Source organism: Phalacrocorax aristotelis, chromosome 6, assembly GCF_949628215.1.
Source record: "Phalacrocorax aristotelis chromosome 6, bGulAri2.1, whole genome shotgun sequence".
NCBI lineage: Eukaryota > Metazoa > Chordata > Aves > Suliformes > Phalacrocoracidae > Phalacrocorax > Phalacrocorax aristotelis.
The window spans coordinates 54,267,136-54,284,671 of NC_134281.1; the positions used below are offsets into that span (position 1 = coordinate 54,267,136).

At 38.3% G+C, this 17,536-nt stretch overlaps 1 protein-coding gene across 15 annotated transcripts in view; it reads left to right on the forward strand.

Annotated features, from left to right (window-relative positions):
• ADGRL2 (adhesion G protein-coupled receptor L2) overlaps window positions 1-17,536 on the forward strand; it is a 162,922-nt gene that overhangs the window by 102,225 nt on the left and 43,161 nt on the right. For all 15 annotated transcript variants that reach the window (XM_075098003.1, XM_075097992.1, XM_075098002.1 and 12 more), the window contains 2 exons: window positions 9,019-9,128; window positions 14,841-15,641. In XM_075098003.1, the coding sequence (XP_074954104.1) occupies window positions 9,019-9,128; window positions 14,841-15,641 (911 nt within the window). The remainder of the gene's footprint in view (window positions 1-9,018; window positions 9,129-14,840; window positions 15,642-17,536) is intronic.

Consider the following 17,536-nt stretch of genomic DNA (forward strand, 5'->3'; position numbering starts at 1 on the left):
AACCCCCCATTTGAAATTGTCCTCTTCCTGTCCATTGTAGAGGGAAAGCAAAGGGCCTTATGAAATCATGTTGCCTTGGGAGCCAATTCTGTAAATTAGTTTTACTTTCCAGTTAGAGCTAAGATACCTTTATACTGAATACGCGTTTCTGCGAAGAGCTGTGTTAAACTCAGGAGGCCCACAGAGAGTCAAGTGGAATCTGCATTGAAGTGACCTGGATGTCCAGTCGAAGCGTGAACATTAAAAGTGTTCCAAGGCTTCTACATTTCCAAAGCTGCGGTAACAAATCACACCTGTCATTTGAAATATCTTGTTTTAGTAATTAAAGTGGGTGATTTTAAAAAATGTATTTAAGATCTGTGCAAATTAACGTGAAGGATAAAACTACACTTTTCAATACTGTAATTCTTCAAATTACTCATTTAATAATGACTCAGAAGCTGTCTTAAATTATATAACTTTTAACTATGTTATGAATATGCTGTGTGCAAGCCATGGATAAAAAAGATTGACAGAGCTGCAAAAAAGAGTTTTAAAGGGGTTCCACTCTTATCCTATGCTCTCTACCTGAGAGTCTTTTCTCCTGCAAGTCGGTTGCAGTATTATGCCTAAGGATCAGACACTGTGCTTAAGGATTTTCACTTGGATTTTCTATACGCTCTGCTCTAGCACTCTGCCTCAGAAATAAATGCCCCTTCATAAAGCTCTGATATTATTGCCCAACCCTATGCTTCTCCCCTGAAACCTGCTCAACCCACAAGGCATGATGCTGCGCTCACGCTCACTCAGTGTGAATGATCTGTGTAAATTGCTCAGATATTACGATGCTGCACTACTGAAGTTTTCATTAGCAAATAAGCATAGCTGCAGGCTATTTATTTTGTCTAAATGGTGAAACGTTTAATTGGATCTTTTGAACTGATTACTTTTCAGCAGTGCGGATCTGCTTGGCTTAGTTGGTGTACTAAGACGTACGCTGCCTGTAATCCCATGCTGCGTTTTGCTTGCAAAAGCACACTTACATAAATAATATGACAAGATTATGAATATGACTTTATTTCCATTTCTTCTTCCTCAGGTGGGGTTGCATTAGAAACATTTTCTCTAAAAAGCAGGTCTGTTCTGCTTCGTGCTGTTGCAAGGCTTGGGTTTGGCTTGCACCTACGCAAAGTGCACCAGGAGATTGTTCCATTTACTTTGCACACCTCATCACATCTTTTGATATCCAGTTTTCCTCTCCTTGCTTTACAGTCAGCTCCTGACAGGCTCTGGTAGTTCTAGTAGGCCTTTCACATACATGGTAGAAGATAGTGGGGATAAAAAGATGGCACTGTAAAAGCACTTAAAAATTACCAAGAGAAGGCAAGAGTTATGTATTCCACTCAAATCCACATTTCCTTTCCCTTTTTCTTCACCCCCCCCCTTCCTATTTTATCTGATGCTTCAGTTTCAGGTCAATAGTAACCCCATAATAACAGCGTTTACACCAATAAACAAAGTACTAGAACAAGAATGAATTGTAACAAAAAAATATCTCTGATAGCTTAGATGTGAATGAGAAGATTCGTCTTTTTAACAGGGACTGCTTTGAACTTAGAGAACATGAATGCTAAAAGGCAAATGGGTCATAACTAAATGTATTAAAATTGTAAGGAGAGGTTGAAAGCAAGAAATACTCTGTTAAATTACTTTGCCATACAAGTCTGATACACATTCATTGATAGTGAATCAAACTGGGTAATCCCTAAGAAAGGGCCTCCGGGAGTTGAATATTTTCTGTTGTGTTTTATTGTCTATTTGGTGTTTTCATCCTTAATGCATACCCTTAGACTCCCACAAGATTACACTGTATGAAGAAGAGGCAATTAAAATTATTGTGTATTTATTGGGCAAATGGAAACAATGCTATGGTGCATCTTCTTCTACAGTATTAATTATACACTATTTAGCTTCCTTATGTCATGTTTACTCAGTAATTAGGAAGATCCAACAAATCATCAATATTATCTTTAAAAAGAAAACAGAAACAATTTTCTCAGCTTTTTCCCCCTCAAATATTTTTCATCCAAAGCCACCAGGTTTTTTGCTGTAGTCATCACGTTGCCAAGTGCATAGAAAAATCCCAAGGCCGGGTTGTGAATTTTCAAACCAGTTTCTAGCATGCCTTACTGCTTTAGCGGTCACAGGAAGATCTCCAATATTTAGACACAATTCTTATGGCCAAATTCTGCTTTCATACATGCTTATGTATATCCCATTTTTTAATTAGTTTTTGAAAACTACCACCACAGCACACTAAATCTGTTTTCCCTTTGAACTAGGTAAACTTTCTTTTTGCATGCTCGTTCCCCCATTACAGTTTTCTGTTTCAGTTCTCTAACTTGAAAATAATTTATAGAAAACCTTACACACGAGTAAGCAAAATTGGCAGTGCAGCACCCTGGGTTTCTTGAAAGCCAGTTGCAGGATTACGTGTCTATGTGCGAGGAAGCACGGCACCGTGGGGATGCGTGTGCTCACTCTTCCTGTGTGGGTAGGGCTGTGCTACTGCTGCCGCGGCTGCTGGAGCGCTGTGGATATTGCAGCGCTGGCTGGTCAATGCTGCTGCAAATCAGGGCTTTATAGCAACACTGGGGGTTTTTAGCAGGTCTTTTTTTTCAGGCTTTGGTTAGGCCCAATTTGCTAACTCATTAGGTTTCAGTATGTGATAATGTATTTCTTGTGAGGTGAATTTGAAACTCAGAATTTAAATACATTCCTTTAAATAATTTTATCTACTGTGGTATGTGTGTGTGCATATGTATGTATCTATACACCCCTAAAATAAAATCTCTGTTCTCTGGATATTTTATATGTAAGTTTTGCACATACTTTCTAAGACCAAATTAATAAAACATAGCATTTAAGTAATATGTGACATCTTCATACAAATGTAACTTTGAGTTTAATAGCAGGAGTGGAGGTCTAGTGAATACGCATACAACAGCAGAAGCTCATCTCGCGTGGCAGTTGTAGACCATTAGGAATACATATGTAAAGACAGCCATTTACTCTGCGTAAAGATGTTCAGGAATTTTTCAATTTAAAATATGCTGTTGTTAGAAGTCAATACACGAAGCATAGTCATCCCACATTCCTGTCTCTTTTTACTCAGACTGGAGCTCACCCAGGGTGAATAAGGAACAAGAAGACCATATGGAGTATGTGGTGCTACAACTCAGAGTTTACGTGCTTCAAGTGGTGTTTAAGCAGGTTGCTGCAGGCGATATGCAAGAGCATGTCATCATGCTAGCTTTTAAGTATTTAATCAATATGCTGAAAGAGAAATATTGTCAGATGTGAGTTACAAGTTTCAAAACATACCAAGATAGGTTTATTTTTATGTATTGACAATTTTATTAAAAATGAATTTTATTTTTTAAACATGGCTTTATACTGTATCATTATTATTTTTTTAAAGTGAAGTACACATGGCTGTTTGCTGTGTTTCCCAGTTTTACCTTACTTAATGAAACAGTGCATTCACAGAAACCAAGCATTAGGAATACCCAACATTATTTTGATAGCCCATTTCTGGCTAGACCTTAACTCATATCCTTTTCAAAATAACAGTTTTTTATGTTACTATCTTTGTCAAAGTTATTTATGCAAAACAAAAGCATTTGAAGGATAGATAGTAATGTGGACCTTATTTCCTATGTAACTTAACTTTGCAAACCACTTTGAAAGGAGCTGTGTGTATCTTTCTGTGGCTGATGTGACTCGCCCATGAAGACGACCTCTTCCCTCAGTCACTCAGTTTGATCCACATAATGCTCACGCCTTTCCAGAATCTGCTTCTCAGATTCCAGTACTTCACTTTCTGGTCCAGTCATGATACACTGTGGTTTACATTTTAATGCTGGAGTATTTGTTCAAGTCCATAGATTTTGCATTTTTAATCTTCCTTAGAACAGTGGTGAATAATGGCCCTTGGCAGGAGATAATGAAATTTTCTTAATTTATATTTTCAAGCAGAAGCTTCAATTGAAAATGGCATCCTATGGCCTGGAGACATAGCTCTAGTGCAAGTTTCAGGGGAGCTGTAATAATAATGCAGTGCCAGCGGTGACGGGGAATGATAGGACAGTGAAGAAGTAATTTAAGAAAGAAAAGAGAATGTACCAAAGCTTTATTGTAGCATATCTAATGATCTGCTGAAGATTCCCAATAGCTTTTGGAGCATGACAGGAGAAACTAATGTTATCTTGCCAAAACAGAAGCCCCTGTTTAATCAGCAGAACAAGATTATTGATTAAAACACCTCACACAATAGATTGCACATGGAATCTCATCTCCATACGTTGCACGTGGAAAAGCCCAATAATGAGCATAAGATAATAAAAAAAGAGCAAAAGCAATTTGTTGGGAATTGTACAAGTCAAGATTAGAGTTGAAATGCAAACAAATTATCATGGAAAGTACAGCTGTCCTTAAAGCTGAGCACAGAAGGGGATGGATGCAGCAGGGACATGGTTGCATCGTGAGCAGAAGATACTTGCTAACAGCCCGGCTGGAGCTGCTTTATTTTCCTTTTTTTTTTCCTGTATTCATCTGAAATGTGAAAGGGCCATTCCTCATCTGCACGGTCTCCTTCCTGAGGTGAAAGGAGTTCAGACATTGTACTGTAACTGTTAATTAAAACACTCCATTTGATTTTTAGATTACTATAAGTGATGCATCTGCATTATGAAAATGTAACCTTTCTTCATTCATACTAAAATCCTGAAGAAACAAGTGTTAGTGTACACAATTGCTCCTTGCATTCATGAGAATAGTGATACTTGCTACATTTCCCCTTGCAAAACTCTTGCTGCTGCTAGCACGGGAACCTGAATTATCATTCCTTCAGTGCCACAATTAGTCTTTTCCTAACTAGAGTTTCAAATTTGATTCATATATTACCTTTCCTAAATCAACTATTCTTGAGTTTGTATAGAGTTCTTTACAGATCTGCTTTATTTCCTTGTAAATGACAAAGCCATTGTATCATAAATCTTTGTGAATATTGTAAGTGTCAAGCGTGAAGACGTGTCTTGGTGTGAGATCATATGAATTTTAAGATTGTACATAAAAACCTGCGAATTTCCGTATTTTAACATATGCTAGGGAAGTATGCAGTTAGCTAGATTACAGAGCACTTAAATGGTACTTAAAACCTACAGAAGATGTAAACACTAGGTTACAGACACTGAAACGCTGAAGTATTTGTGATTTGACTTCTTAAATTTGCAGAAAACAGAGCTTCTGCTGGAATAATTCTAAAAGAGTTTGAATAGATGGACCGAACTGACAGTATATTGTGTAGAAATAAATAACGTTAGTTAAATGAATGAGAGACTTCAAGTTATTTGCCAGTTAAGGTTTTGGGGTTTGGGTTTGGGTTTTTTTTTCTCCTGATGGTGCCTAGGCCAATTTCGCAAATCTCCAGGAACTTTGTTTCCACTATAGCCGTCTTTTGGAAAATCCCATAAAGTGGCCCCACTCAGAAAGGGCTTGCCTATTACAGAAAGGAATGAAAACAGGTCACAGGATTGAGTTGAAGACTGTAATAGTGTCATATCCTTCTTCACTGGGCATAGTGTTTCTAAGTGTAAAGGTTTCTCAAAATGATGAAGCTCTGCTGTGGCAGTGATGCGGAAGGTTTGACAATCTGTAGCCATGTAGGATAGTCTGCTGTTCAGTGCTATTTTATGGAGAGTGGAGGCTCTTTTGTCCAAAATACCAGGCAGAATTCAGTGTTTCTTGACTTAAAGAAGCTCAGCTGAAACCTTTATCAGTTTGTAAAATGGTCTTTGCAGGCAGCAGCAGAACTGTAGGCCAACAACTAATAGAGAAGCTAGTATCCCTGCTTTTACAGGGGGAAAAACCAGAGCAGCAGACAGAAGACTCTCATTTATCCAGAGAACAAATCACAGTAGTGTAAATTCCCTGAATTGCTTGTCTCAGAACTACCTCTACAAAGCCTACTTACTCTTCATCTCTTCGCCGTAACACATGAATTGGGACTGACAGCTGCTGTAGCTGCTGCTGGGCTTTTGTGAAGGTTTCACGGGAATTGCAATTTGACTACTAACTATGTAACAAATAGTTACCGGAAATTTCCATAATTTTTTTACATCTTAATGAAGTGTCTTCGATTTGAAATCTAAGAAGTGCATGAAAACCAGAACCTTATAAGAAAATTACTCACGTTTTATAAAACACAAGCAGCAATGCAGCAAAATCAATGATGTGAATATAAAAAGCTATGACTTCAAGCAGAAATGCTTCTATCCATTCAGTTACCCAAGCGATTGCACTTCTCGGGGAGGAGGTGGTGTGCTCTGTAGCACTGCTGTGTACTGCAGCAGTGGGCATAGCTCACTGGTTTGGAATTGGGGTCTCCTTCATTTTGGCCAAAGGTGAACAAAAGGCGACCTTATGCGCAGCAGGTGAAGTCTTGCATAAAGAAAGAGTCAGAAGTTTTTAGAAGGTCAAAAACTTCCTTTAAATGCCACTCAGTGCCTGAAGTTTGACACTGGCACTTACCGTACAAAGAAAAAAATACTGCATTTTCTTCTGAATTTTTCTTATACTTCCTTTCAATACAAGCTGGCATGAAGTTCTCCTCAGTTCCCTGACTGATGGCAACATTGTGAGTCTTCACTGGAGGAAAATGAAAGAGAAGAAAACAACTTTTCATAGGGAGACAAGAGTCCATCTTTTTCATAAGATCTACAAATACTCCTAGTAAAACTTCTTTTTCCACAGCTAAATATGACCTTCATCAGTTTCATTCTCAAGCAATTTCTCCCAATACATATACGTTTTATTTTGTAACAAATCAATATTTCTCTCTTAATTGCCACTCATTCAAGTGTAAAATGAAATTTTCATAGAGCTCAAAGCTGTGGAAACCATTATCCTGAATGATGCGCTACACAGAGTCTTTGTAGGAATTATTTTGGCTTCAGCATAAGGTTTTCACTAAAGAAACAGAAAGAAATTTCAATAAATTAATTACAAAATCTTACATCCGAGGTTTTATCATGCTTGTTAGTCTGGCCTGAGGTGTGGGGCATTAAAAAAACCCATACAGGGCTTAGAATAGAGATACCTTTGAAGTTTTGGCTTCTCTTGCTTCTACAGCCTCCTTCTACACATCACACACAAAAGCAGCACTTTGACCTTCGTGTGAGTACAGAAAAGTGGCTGTATAGTATTTTTTCAGTATTACAGATTCCATACAGTGGTTTTCTCTGCAAGTTGGGTGCACATTTCATCACTTCAGCATGGGTCTGAAAGCCATTGGATGTGTCATACTCGTTCCAGACTCCCTAATACACCACACAAGCTGTTGCACAGAATGATAGTGCTGTTGGGAGTGGGGCAGTGTTACCTGTGCGATAGCTGTACAGGGACCTGCCTGTGCTCTCTGGAAAGTCACTGCCACTAACAGCACAGAGGTGACAGGTGAATTCGTCACCATCAACCTGCATCCATGGCTGTGTGCGTATGCAGAGATTCCTGGCTATTTCCAATTAGTTCTGCAGTTATGAGCCTTATGAGGCTAGAAATAAGTAGCTTTAAAAAAAAAAAAAAAAAAAAGAAAAAAGGAAGAAGAAAAGAAGAATTAACTGATAAAGTCAGAAGAGTTGGTGTTCCCGAGTTTGCTCAGGAAGAAGCACAGTATTTCCTGACCAGCTCTGTGCTAATTTGATTAGTAAATAAAAAGGAAAGTAATTTATATCAGAGTTCTTCAAATGTGCTTGCTTTACCTTTTATGAGGTAACGTGAATTGTTCTTATACCTGTTGGCAATGTACAGCTGTGGAAAGCCATTGATACAAGTTAGATTATTTTAGCTTGGGATGTGGTATTCAGGGAGTGTGGGAAGTAGTAGGGCAATAGAGAAGTTGATGTACAGCTGGAGTCAAAGGCTAGAAAATTACTTAAGTTCAGACTTCTGTTATTCAGTTTGCTGACAAACAAAACTAACCCCTCACAAGATCAGCCAAGCTCTTTTTCTTTTAGTCACCAAACTCCCTGACCTTCTCTTTTGTCTCTTCCACTTCCTTCTGACAATTTTTTCTGTATTACATTTTGACCATCTCTTCAGGATTAAGTGATTGTTTTTCCACTTTTAACTTCCAAGATAATTTTTTTTTTTTCCTGGAAAAATGAATAGTAGTCTAAAGTTTCTTGGTTATTATTATAAAGAAAAAACTTCCAAAAACATTAAATTCAGTAAACCCTCATGGTTAGAGGCATTGTAATAAAGTTTTTTGTGTCAAAATGCATTGGTTTTTATTGTTAAGCAAATCAGATCTATATTTCAGGGAATAGTCTCCTAAAATATATTTTAACTAATTTCCTTGTGGTTCTCCTTTTTAACTGTTTTTCTTATTTCCTCAGACAGTCATTCGTTACTTCTTCTTGTAACCTAACAGAGCAAGCTTAGAGTCCACCAACTGCTCCTAAAATAATTAAAATGGAAACACTAATGCTTTTTGTCTACAGTAACTATTCCAACCAAAATAATTTCCTTGAATCACAACGAAAACCTCTTTGAGATGTAGAACCATTCAGCAGTATGACTATCCCTAAAGATGGAAGGAATTGCTCATTTGTGTTATTGTGCAGTATTCAAAATTTCACATTTTTTCATTTAGTATCATCTTTTGCATTTTGCTTTGATTTTATTGAACAGTAGTATCAGATCAGTATATATTTGGGACGGCTATATCTACCAGTGGGAACGAGTGACATTTGAGATAACATCGATTTCCAAATTTTAAATTATAAAGCTTAAACTGAAATATTGTCTTGAAGCCTGATTTATGGACTTTGACTGATCTAGTATTAATTAACTTTGTTGTCTTATGGATTGGACTGCCCAAGTGTGAAGAGAGTTAACACTGCATATAGTGCTTTAGTATGAACTTGCAAATTAAATTTAATTTTATATTAATTAGGTTGCTTTCTTTTCCTATTACAGGTGCAACAACCGAACACAGTGTATAGTAGTTACTGGGTCAGATGTGTTTCCTGATCCTTGTCCTGGAACATACAAATATCTAGAAGTTCAGTATGAATGTGTTCCTTACAGTAAGTATAATCTTTTTATTCTTGCTCACTTCCTCTGGCCCTCACAATTAATGCTGGAGTGCTGTTACATGGAGAAGCAGCATATGTTTATGGCCCATGGACCCATTATGCATGCAGAGCACTTGCAGACTAGGGCCTCCAATTAGCTTCACGAAGTGTGGAAGGAAGCCATGGTGTGATGCTGGCCAAGTGTCTGTCTGTGTTCTTAAGTGTTTGGCTTTTAAGGCTACTGTTTTTCCAGAAAACAAACTCGAATTAGCTATTCAATAGGCCAGATAGAAATTTGTACTTTTGCCCGCTACCAGTTGCTGACAAATTGGCTTGGCTCACAGACTTCTAAAGCAGGAATTGACTTCAATTTTAATCATGATCGACTTGAAAGGCTACCTGCTGTTGTGGTGACTTTGGGTGCACAACAAAACCCAACACTGACACTCTGAGGCAAATGCCCCGGTTGGGGGACATTGTAAGAGGACTTTGTACTTCAGGGGCACGTTATAAGTTAATTATTCAGAGTGAATAATTAATTCATCAATAAGTTACTCAAACTTGGTTCTTCAAAACAATGGGGAAAAGCATGAGAAAGAAATGTTCACTTTTAATGTAAAGGAAAATACAAATTGTGCCTTGTATCAGCTGCCAAAACAGGCCTTTTCACTGAATACAAAGTAGATACTGAAATCATATTGAGATAGAAAAATTCGAAGTTACGGCTACTTCAGCAGCTTTGTACAATATTCTTTCTAATGCCAGAATTCTGTAGCTTTAGACATACTTCTTATTTCCTTGCAATAATGAATACTTTTTTTCGTTGACATGTATGCATGTTTCTAAAAGTTTTGCAGATTCGACACTTTTAACTGGTTTTGTTTTCTTGTAAGGTCATTCTTTGCAGTGACTTCTCCCTCGTCCCATAACTCAACAGAGAAATAGCTGTGTTTACAATGGAATTTGAGCAGTACACTGATCGTTCCCTTAAAGTTACTATTAAGCATGAATTTCTTGATCTGCAGTAATCCTTAACCAAAGTCACATTTTCTGTTGGTACAGGAAACAAGCCAAGTCTGAGATGCAAAAACACTGTGGTGACAGTATGTATCCAAAACGGAAGGAAATGAGTTTTGGCATGAGCAAAGCTGTGTCAAAACTGTCCATACTGTTTACTGCACAATTTTAAAACTTAGACTTCTTGAACCGAAATACTACTCTGTACTGCTTCACCACACTGAACCTTCACTGTTGTTAAAGGCCAAACACAGATCATCTGTTTTTCCTTCATTTCTGCTGTGTCATTGTGAAATGGTTGCTTGCTGATTTTTCTCCTGTACCATTTGTAGGACTGGAAGCCTACTGCATACAGTGATCCCTAGTACCATTCCTCCTGTGTGTAGTACCGGTGGCTTGTTATAACCGTTCCTCTCGTGCCACTTTTGAGGAGTGATGTCTTACCCCAATCTAACCAAAGTTTTGTTCCACAAAGATCACTTTTACTTTAGCGCTATTTTCATTCCCAAATTCTCAGAAAAAGAGCAGTGCATCTGATTCCAAACCATGAGGTCAGTCAAATGACAAGAGGTTACGTTTCCAGTTCCAGTAGGCTAGCTCATAGAGAAAAAATGTGATGCGAATAATGTTCAAACATAATTTTTTATGCTGTTTTAGGAAGAGAAGTGTGGATATGTTCTACCGATTGGGTATTGCTATCTACAGGAATCTTTTCTTTTCCAGTTTTCAGAAGTATAGTGCCACATCGCGGCCTAACCTGTACTCTAACGTGTAGTTATTCTGCTTTTAAAATGTTTATTTTTGTTTACTGTTAATTGCATTGGCCTACCCTTTGAATTACGTAATTTTGTGTCTATCATAACTCAGGATTCTGGATACTTCCTGTTTTTCAAAGTCAGTAAGTTTTGGAGTTTGTCAACTGCAGCACGTACAGTGAGGACACTATGCCCAATTCCAGAACTGTAAGAGTCATAACTGGTAATGTCATAACATAAGAGTCATAACTGTCATTACCAGCAGTCATCAAAAAGCTTGCCAGTTACTAAAATCAGTTTTGAAGTTTGATTTCAAGCCACGTTGTGCTTCAGTAGCCATTTTGATTGTTGGCCATCTTTCTTCCCTGTCCCTCAAAGCCTATCCTGGTATTTTTCCAAGTCTCTTTTTTTGATGCCTGATAAATTCCAGTTATCAAGTCTAATTCTTTTCTCCCTTACTTGTTCCAGTGCTCCATGTCTAAATGTACGGAATGACTGAAATCATTAGGTTTGTAAATAGCTGCTGTCTCAGCGTAAAAGACTTGTTAGGAAGGTGGGATAGGCTTTTGTGGGCCTAGGAAGGGAGGTGTTTAGTGATCACAGCATGTCTAACCAAAGTTCAGGTATGGCTCTTACTTTTTCTGAACTTCATCTTCAGTGACTGCAAGACTGCAAAATTTGCTGTGTCTCACTGTGGCACCTTCCAGTCCACGAGAGATTACAAATAGCAATCATACCAGGTTTTGTGGTAAAACCTGGGAGTTCTTACGCACTGGAGTTGGTGTCACCCTTGTACAAAATGCAGTTTATGAGCTCCTCTATGTCTTGCTGTCCTCCAGAAGCCATAGCTACTTTGCTGGTCATACATATCGATTGAGCTTTCTTTGGGTTCTGTATTTGCCTGCTCGTAAGAGAGTACTTAATGAAAAGCTTCCTTTTGCATCTCGAAGTGTAGACCTGTTGCTGATATTTTTCTAATCCTCTAGCCAAAAAAAAAATAAATCTGTTGAGATACTCAGTTGGATCACCAACAGAACTAAAATTCTAGACAAATCTGATAGGCATTGCTTTCTCCTAAAATAAGAACGTTATTGATTAAATTACAAAGAAATTGAGAGTACCATACTTGACATTTCTCTCAATTATGCTGCACAATGTATGTTGACACTTTGACTGAATAACAGAAGTCAGCCCTTTTATGAAGAAGAACATCAAACGTACCATTTGGTACATCTGTGCATTTTTATTTTAAGCCTTTTTTGGACTCAGGAATTCAATAGAAAACGTTTTAAAGTGTTTTATTCTCTGTCTGTATTGATTGGACTTTGCAGCATTTGTGTATTTCAATAAGCCCATCTGTCCCAGAAAAATGTACAGCTGTACACCAATGCATGCAGAGCAGACATGCCAGTAATGATTTTAGTTATCCCTATCTTTTCCCCCCTCTCCTATTACTGATTCTAAGCAGGTACAATATCAGTATTGCTCTTTGGCGAGGAATAAACTCATGCATAAAAGTTCACTGACAGAATCATCTGAAAGTCATTAACGCTGATTGTGAAAGTCAGGAATTCACCTCAGAATACAACTTCTGTTTACTCAGATAACTCAAGAATTACAAATTGCAGAAAAACAAGTATTTTACCTAAAGATGTATAAATGAACAAAGGCTAGGAAAACCACTGCTCATTTTGAGAATATTAACCCCCTCCCACTCCCCCATAAAGTTTTGGAATTGTTCCCTGAAGAAACTCTAGATTGGCTCAGCCAATACCATTCCCTGAAAATAATCATATGTAATTTTGTTAAATGAAACTGAAAATCCAAAACTTTATATGAAACGTACAAATACATTCTTTGGGATAATACCGTAATACTGAAAATGTAATAGCTGTGCAAATAGTTTTGATACACTTCCTTGGTATCTGCAGCTACTGTTACACAGATTGGTACATCTGTCATTTTCCAGGTCATTTTATGAAACTAAGGGAGCATACTTTAAAGGCTACTGAGTATATGAAATAGGTTTTATTGCAAATAATTATTGGAAAGCTATTTACTAGCTGGACTTCAGCTATACATCTTCCTGTAACATGTTCCTTAAAACTTCCTTGGGGAAAAACTGCTATAGTAATATAACTTTGCTAATCGGGTTCGGTTTATATTTTCCATGTACAGTGGCAGGATGGATATTTGTTTTAAACACTTAGTATGACTGTCCTTGCATACTAGCTTGCTGTTTCGGGCTTAATCGATGATGCTGGAGAATATCTGAATGAGCTAAATGTTAATTTTTTTCTTCTCTTTTCCTCTTGCTTACTGTGCTTTTGCTTCTTTTTTTCTAGATGTTTTTACTTATTCCTTCTAGTCTGATTTTGCAGTTATAGACTAAGAAGTGGCAAAAGATCTCAAGAGTAACATTCAGGAACAAAAAATAAAACAAAGCCTAAGGAGAGCTAAAGGATGCAAGCTGCTTTCTTTACAAGAAAGAAAAGCAGAGGGATGTCTGGGACAAAGATGGGGGAAGGTTTAATAAGCACACATACAAACCTATATAATTAATATATTGCCTTTTGGATTTATAATTATCTAATTGATATAATATACATATGTGCACTCGCACATATATGATAAATCCATGTGTCACTTAAAAACCAACTTGATAGCATTATGCTTTGAGGAGAAGAGGATTATGTATAGCATGCATTAGTAAAGTCATTCATTATTTATTCAGGTTCACTAAGTGAAACTACATGCCAACATATCTGTATTGCCTCCTTAATCTACTAAAATGATTGATCCATGTTCACTTGTGTAACCGTAGAATCTCTCTCCTGCTAGGTTTTCCTGTTGTGTGTTTCTCTTTATCCAATATAGTGCAGTTCTTATTCTCCCTATATTTAGCGTCTGTTACTAATTTAATCTTTAGATTAATAGTCAATTTATGTTAATCTTCTTTCTTTTTTCCTTGCACTTTTTTATTTTTCTTCCGATGCTTAAAATAGAAGTGGAGCAAAAAGGTAAATAACGTATACAGTCCAAACCCCAGCTCCTTGTTATGTGCCTTATGGATGTTAACCTCTTCCCTTCCCCTCCCCACAACACTCTTATATTATGATAATCAGCAGGATCTCATAAGTACACCTCATAAAGAAGTCGACTGTTTGCAATAAAGTGACTTGGCTGCTTAAAGTAGGTGGCGGGGTATAGTGTCTGAAATACTTGGGCTGGAGGGAAGACTCCCTTGCTTTTTTCTCTCCCTTTCTCTTTGTCTTTCTTTCCCTCTCTTTCTCTCACCCTTGGGTAAATTCTTGTTAATCAAGTGTCATCTTGCCTGGCTTCCAGAACCCTCTCCATAGCATGCCATGGTTACAGGGTTTCCTGGTCTGTTTCATTCATTGCTTTGGTTGTGTTTTGTTTTCTATGCTCCTAATTGCTTTCTCTATATACCTGATGATTTGTTTTGTTCCTTTATTTTTAATCGAGGCACCTCCTTTTTCAGCCTCACCACTTCTTAAAGTTCTAAACAAGGCGATGTGATTTTTTTTTGGACTGAAATGACCTAGCGCACTGCTGCACACCAGTTAAAAGCTCTGGAGCGTTAATGCGTACTCACTAAAAGTCTAAGACGAAAATGCAAGAGTAGCTCTACATTTTCAGCTGTCTGTGTATGCCATTGAGCCTTGGTCTGTACTAGTGAAAACAGTTCCCATCCACTTTCCATACTGGTACAGCAAGAACATGGTAACTTTAAGAAAAGTGGATGATAAAGGGTGATAATTGCATTAATTATAACATAAGGTATAATCTAGTGCCAATTAAATTGATTTTTTTTCTTCCTGACACAGTCATTATGATTTACCTACCTTTTTTTTTCTTTTTTTTTTCTTTTTATTATGAGACAGTCTTAATTTGACGTAATTCTTGTCTTACTTCTCTCTGTGACTGTTAGTTTTTGTTTGCCCGGGGACGTTGAAAGCAATTGTGGACTCACCGTATTTATATGAAGCTGAACAAAAAGCAGGTGCTTGGTGCAAAGATCCTCTCCAGGCTGCAGATAAAATATACTTCATGCCGTGGACTCCGTATCGCACCGATACTTTGATAGAATATGCTTCTTTAGAGGACTTCCAAAATGGACGCCAGCAGACAACATATAAACTCCCAAATCGAGTGGATGGTACTGGATTTGTAGTGTATGATGGCGCTGTCTTTTTTAACAAGGAAAGAACTAGGAACATAGTAAAATTCGACTTGAGGACTAGAATTAAAAGTGGAGAGGCCATAATCAATTATGCTAATTACCATGACACCTCTCCATACCGATGGGGAGGGAAGACTGATATTGACTTGGCAGTTGATGAAAATGGCTTATGGGTAATTTATGCTACGGAGCAAAACAACGGGATGATAGTAATTAGCCAGCTGAACCCCTACACCCTGCGTTTCGAAGCCACCTGGGAAACGACCTATGACAAGCGAGCAGCATCCAATGCTTTCATGATATGTGGTGTCCTGTATGTAGTGCGGTCAGTGTATCAGGACAATGAGAGCGAGACCGGCAAGAACGCCATCGATTATATCTACAACACCAGGTTAAGCAGAGGTGAGCACGTGGATGTCCCTTTCCCCAACCAGTACCAGTACATCGCCGCAGTGGATTACAACCCCAGAGACAACCAGCTGTACGTGTGGAATAACAACTTCATTCTGCGATATTCTTTGGAGTTTGGCCCACCTGATCCTGCCCAAGGTAAGAATTTGGTATTTCTCATTTTTAATCTCTTTGTACTTCCATTCAGATAAGTATCTTCGGTCTTAGACCTAGCTCTTGGCAGAAAGGCAAGGAGGGGTTGTTTGTGTGCGCTGTGCTGAGCAGTACATTACATTGATGCAAGGCAAATTTGCACCAACTATGAAGAGAGTGTTACTTTACTTGGTTTACAAGCTTGTACTATTCTTCTTTTTTTAATATATATACAAGTGTTTAGCTTTTCTGTGTTTGAGAATGAGTTGGGGAATCGTTTATTTCACTTTATACCATCCGTCAGTTTGACTTTCTATAGCTGAAGTAAGTTTGAGTTCATTCATGCTGAGCCAGAAGCCTGTTCCCGTCCATTTGGTGTTACCTGACTTCTGAATTGATTACAACATACGTGCAGACCTTTTAACTTGTTGGCGCCAGCACTTGAAAGTGATGTGTGCTGGGAGGTCCCAGAGGAGATCTATGGGGTTAATGTGCAATACCAAGCATACATATTTTTCTCCAGCCCTGTTTTCAGAGTTTCTAATGCCAGGTTAGACAAGATTATCCAACCTCTTTTTAGCAGGTTTCTTGGTAAATCCATTACAATTGCAGTTCTGCTTATTTGAAGTTAAAACAACTACTTAAAAGTAAAGACACTAACTGCCAAAAAAGGAAAGAAAAATGGAGGTCTTTAGGTCTCAGAAATCCCTAAAAATGACATGAACAGGCACAGCTGCATATTAGCATCTGCAGGGGAGAGTAAATACCAAGAGCAATGCTCCGTGGCAGAAGGTGCATCCAGCAAGGAACAGAATGTTGATAAGCTGCTTCAGCAATGAAGGTAACACTTCACTTCTCTCATCTAACTGGTATCCATGTTTAGCAGCCCTTTTTTCTACTTCAAAGAAGCAGTATTAGTGGCTTCTCCATGTGAAAAGTAGCTATTGTGCTTCAGCGAAGCTGATTCATGCACAGCAGTGCAAACCACAGTGTGCACACAACTCTATCAACATACATATATCTTTTCCTAGGCACAAAAATACGTAAGACACCACAGAACAAGGCAGTTTAGAACCATTATGTTGGTGATCTCCAGAGCCAAGTGAAGATCTGTCCATTCTGTCTCCTGCAGACCCTCCTGGCAATACATGGCCAGGCTCAAGGAGGTTCCAGGTGTTTGGGGATGGAGCTCCGGCTGCAAAGGCAGCCATCCTGGGAAGCTTTGCTCTCTGTACGTCAAGCTAGTCCATTCCTCAGGGAGGCTTTGGGCCTGTTCTTAGCAGAGACATACCCACCTATGTAATTAGGAAAAAATTATAGCTTTCATTTTCATACTTTCTCATGCATGTCACTTTTCATTCGGTTTAACTGAGATGGAGATGCATTTTAAATTCTCCAAAGCTTTAACAGTAAGAGGAGAAAATGGAGGTGCAGGCTCTAAGTAGCTTTCGCAGCTCAGGCAGCTGCCATGAATGTGGCAAAAGCTAATCTTTAAATCATTGCATTGAGGGAAAAGTGTTAAGGGGGAGCAGGGAGAGAAAAAAAGGCTTTGTGGAATCCTTCCTTTGCTTTAGTAAACCACCAAAGGTCTCCAGTAAGACATTTCATGATGGTTTTATTATGAGAGAGTCTCCAAGATCCTAAGTCACAGTATGTGTATTGGCCACATCCCATCTAATATCAGAGAGAGATTTGGGCATCCACCAGCACCCCTTCATGTCCCTGGGTTCCTTGCTGGCATGCAAGGCAGGAGGAGAAATGGTTTCTTCCAACCAGACCTCGACGAGAAGGGGTCCAGGGCACACTGCAGGGTGTTTGCCTCTCCTCTGAGCTCTTTGTCCATTCACCTCTGAAGACAGAGAAGGAATATTTTTTGAGTGATTTTTGAGCTTGGGTTTTAA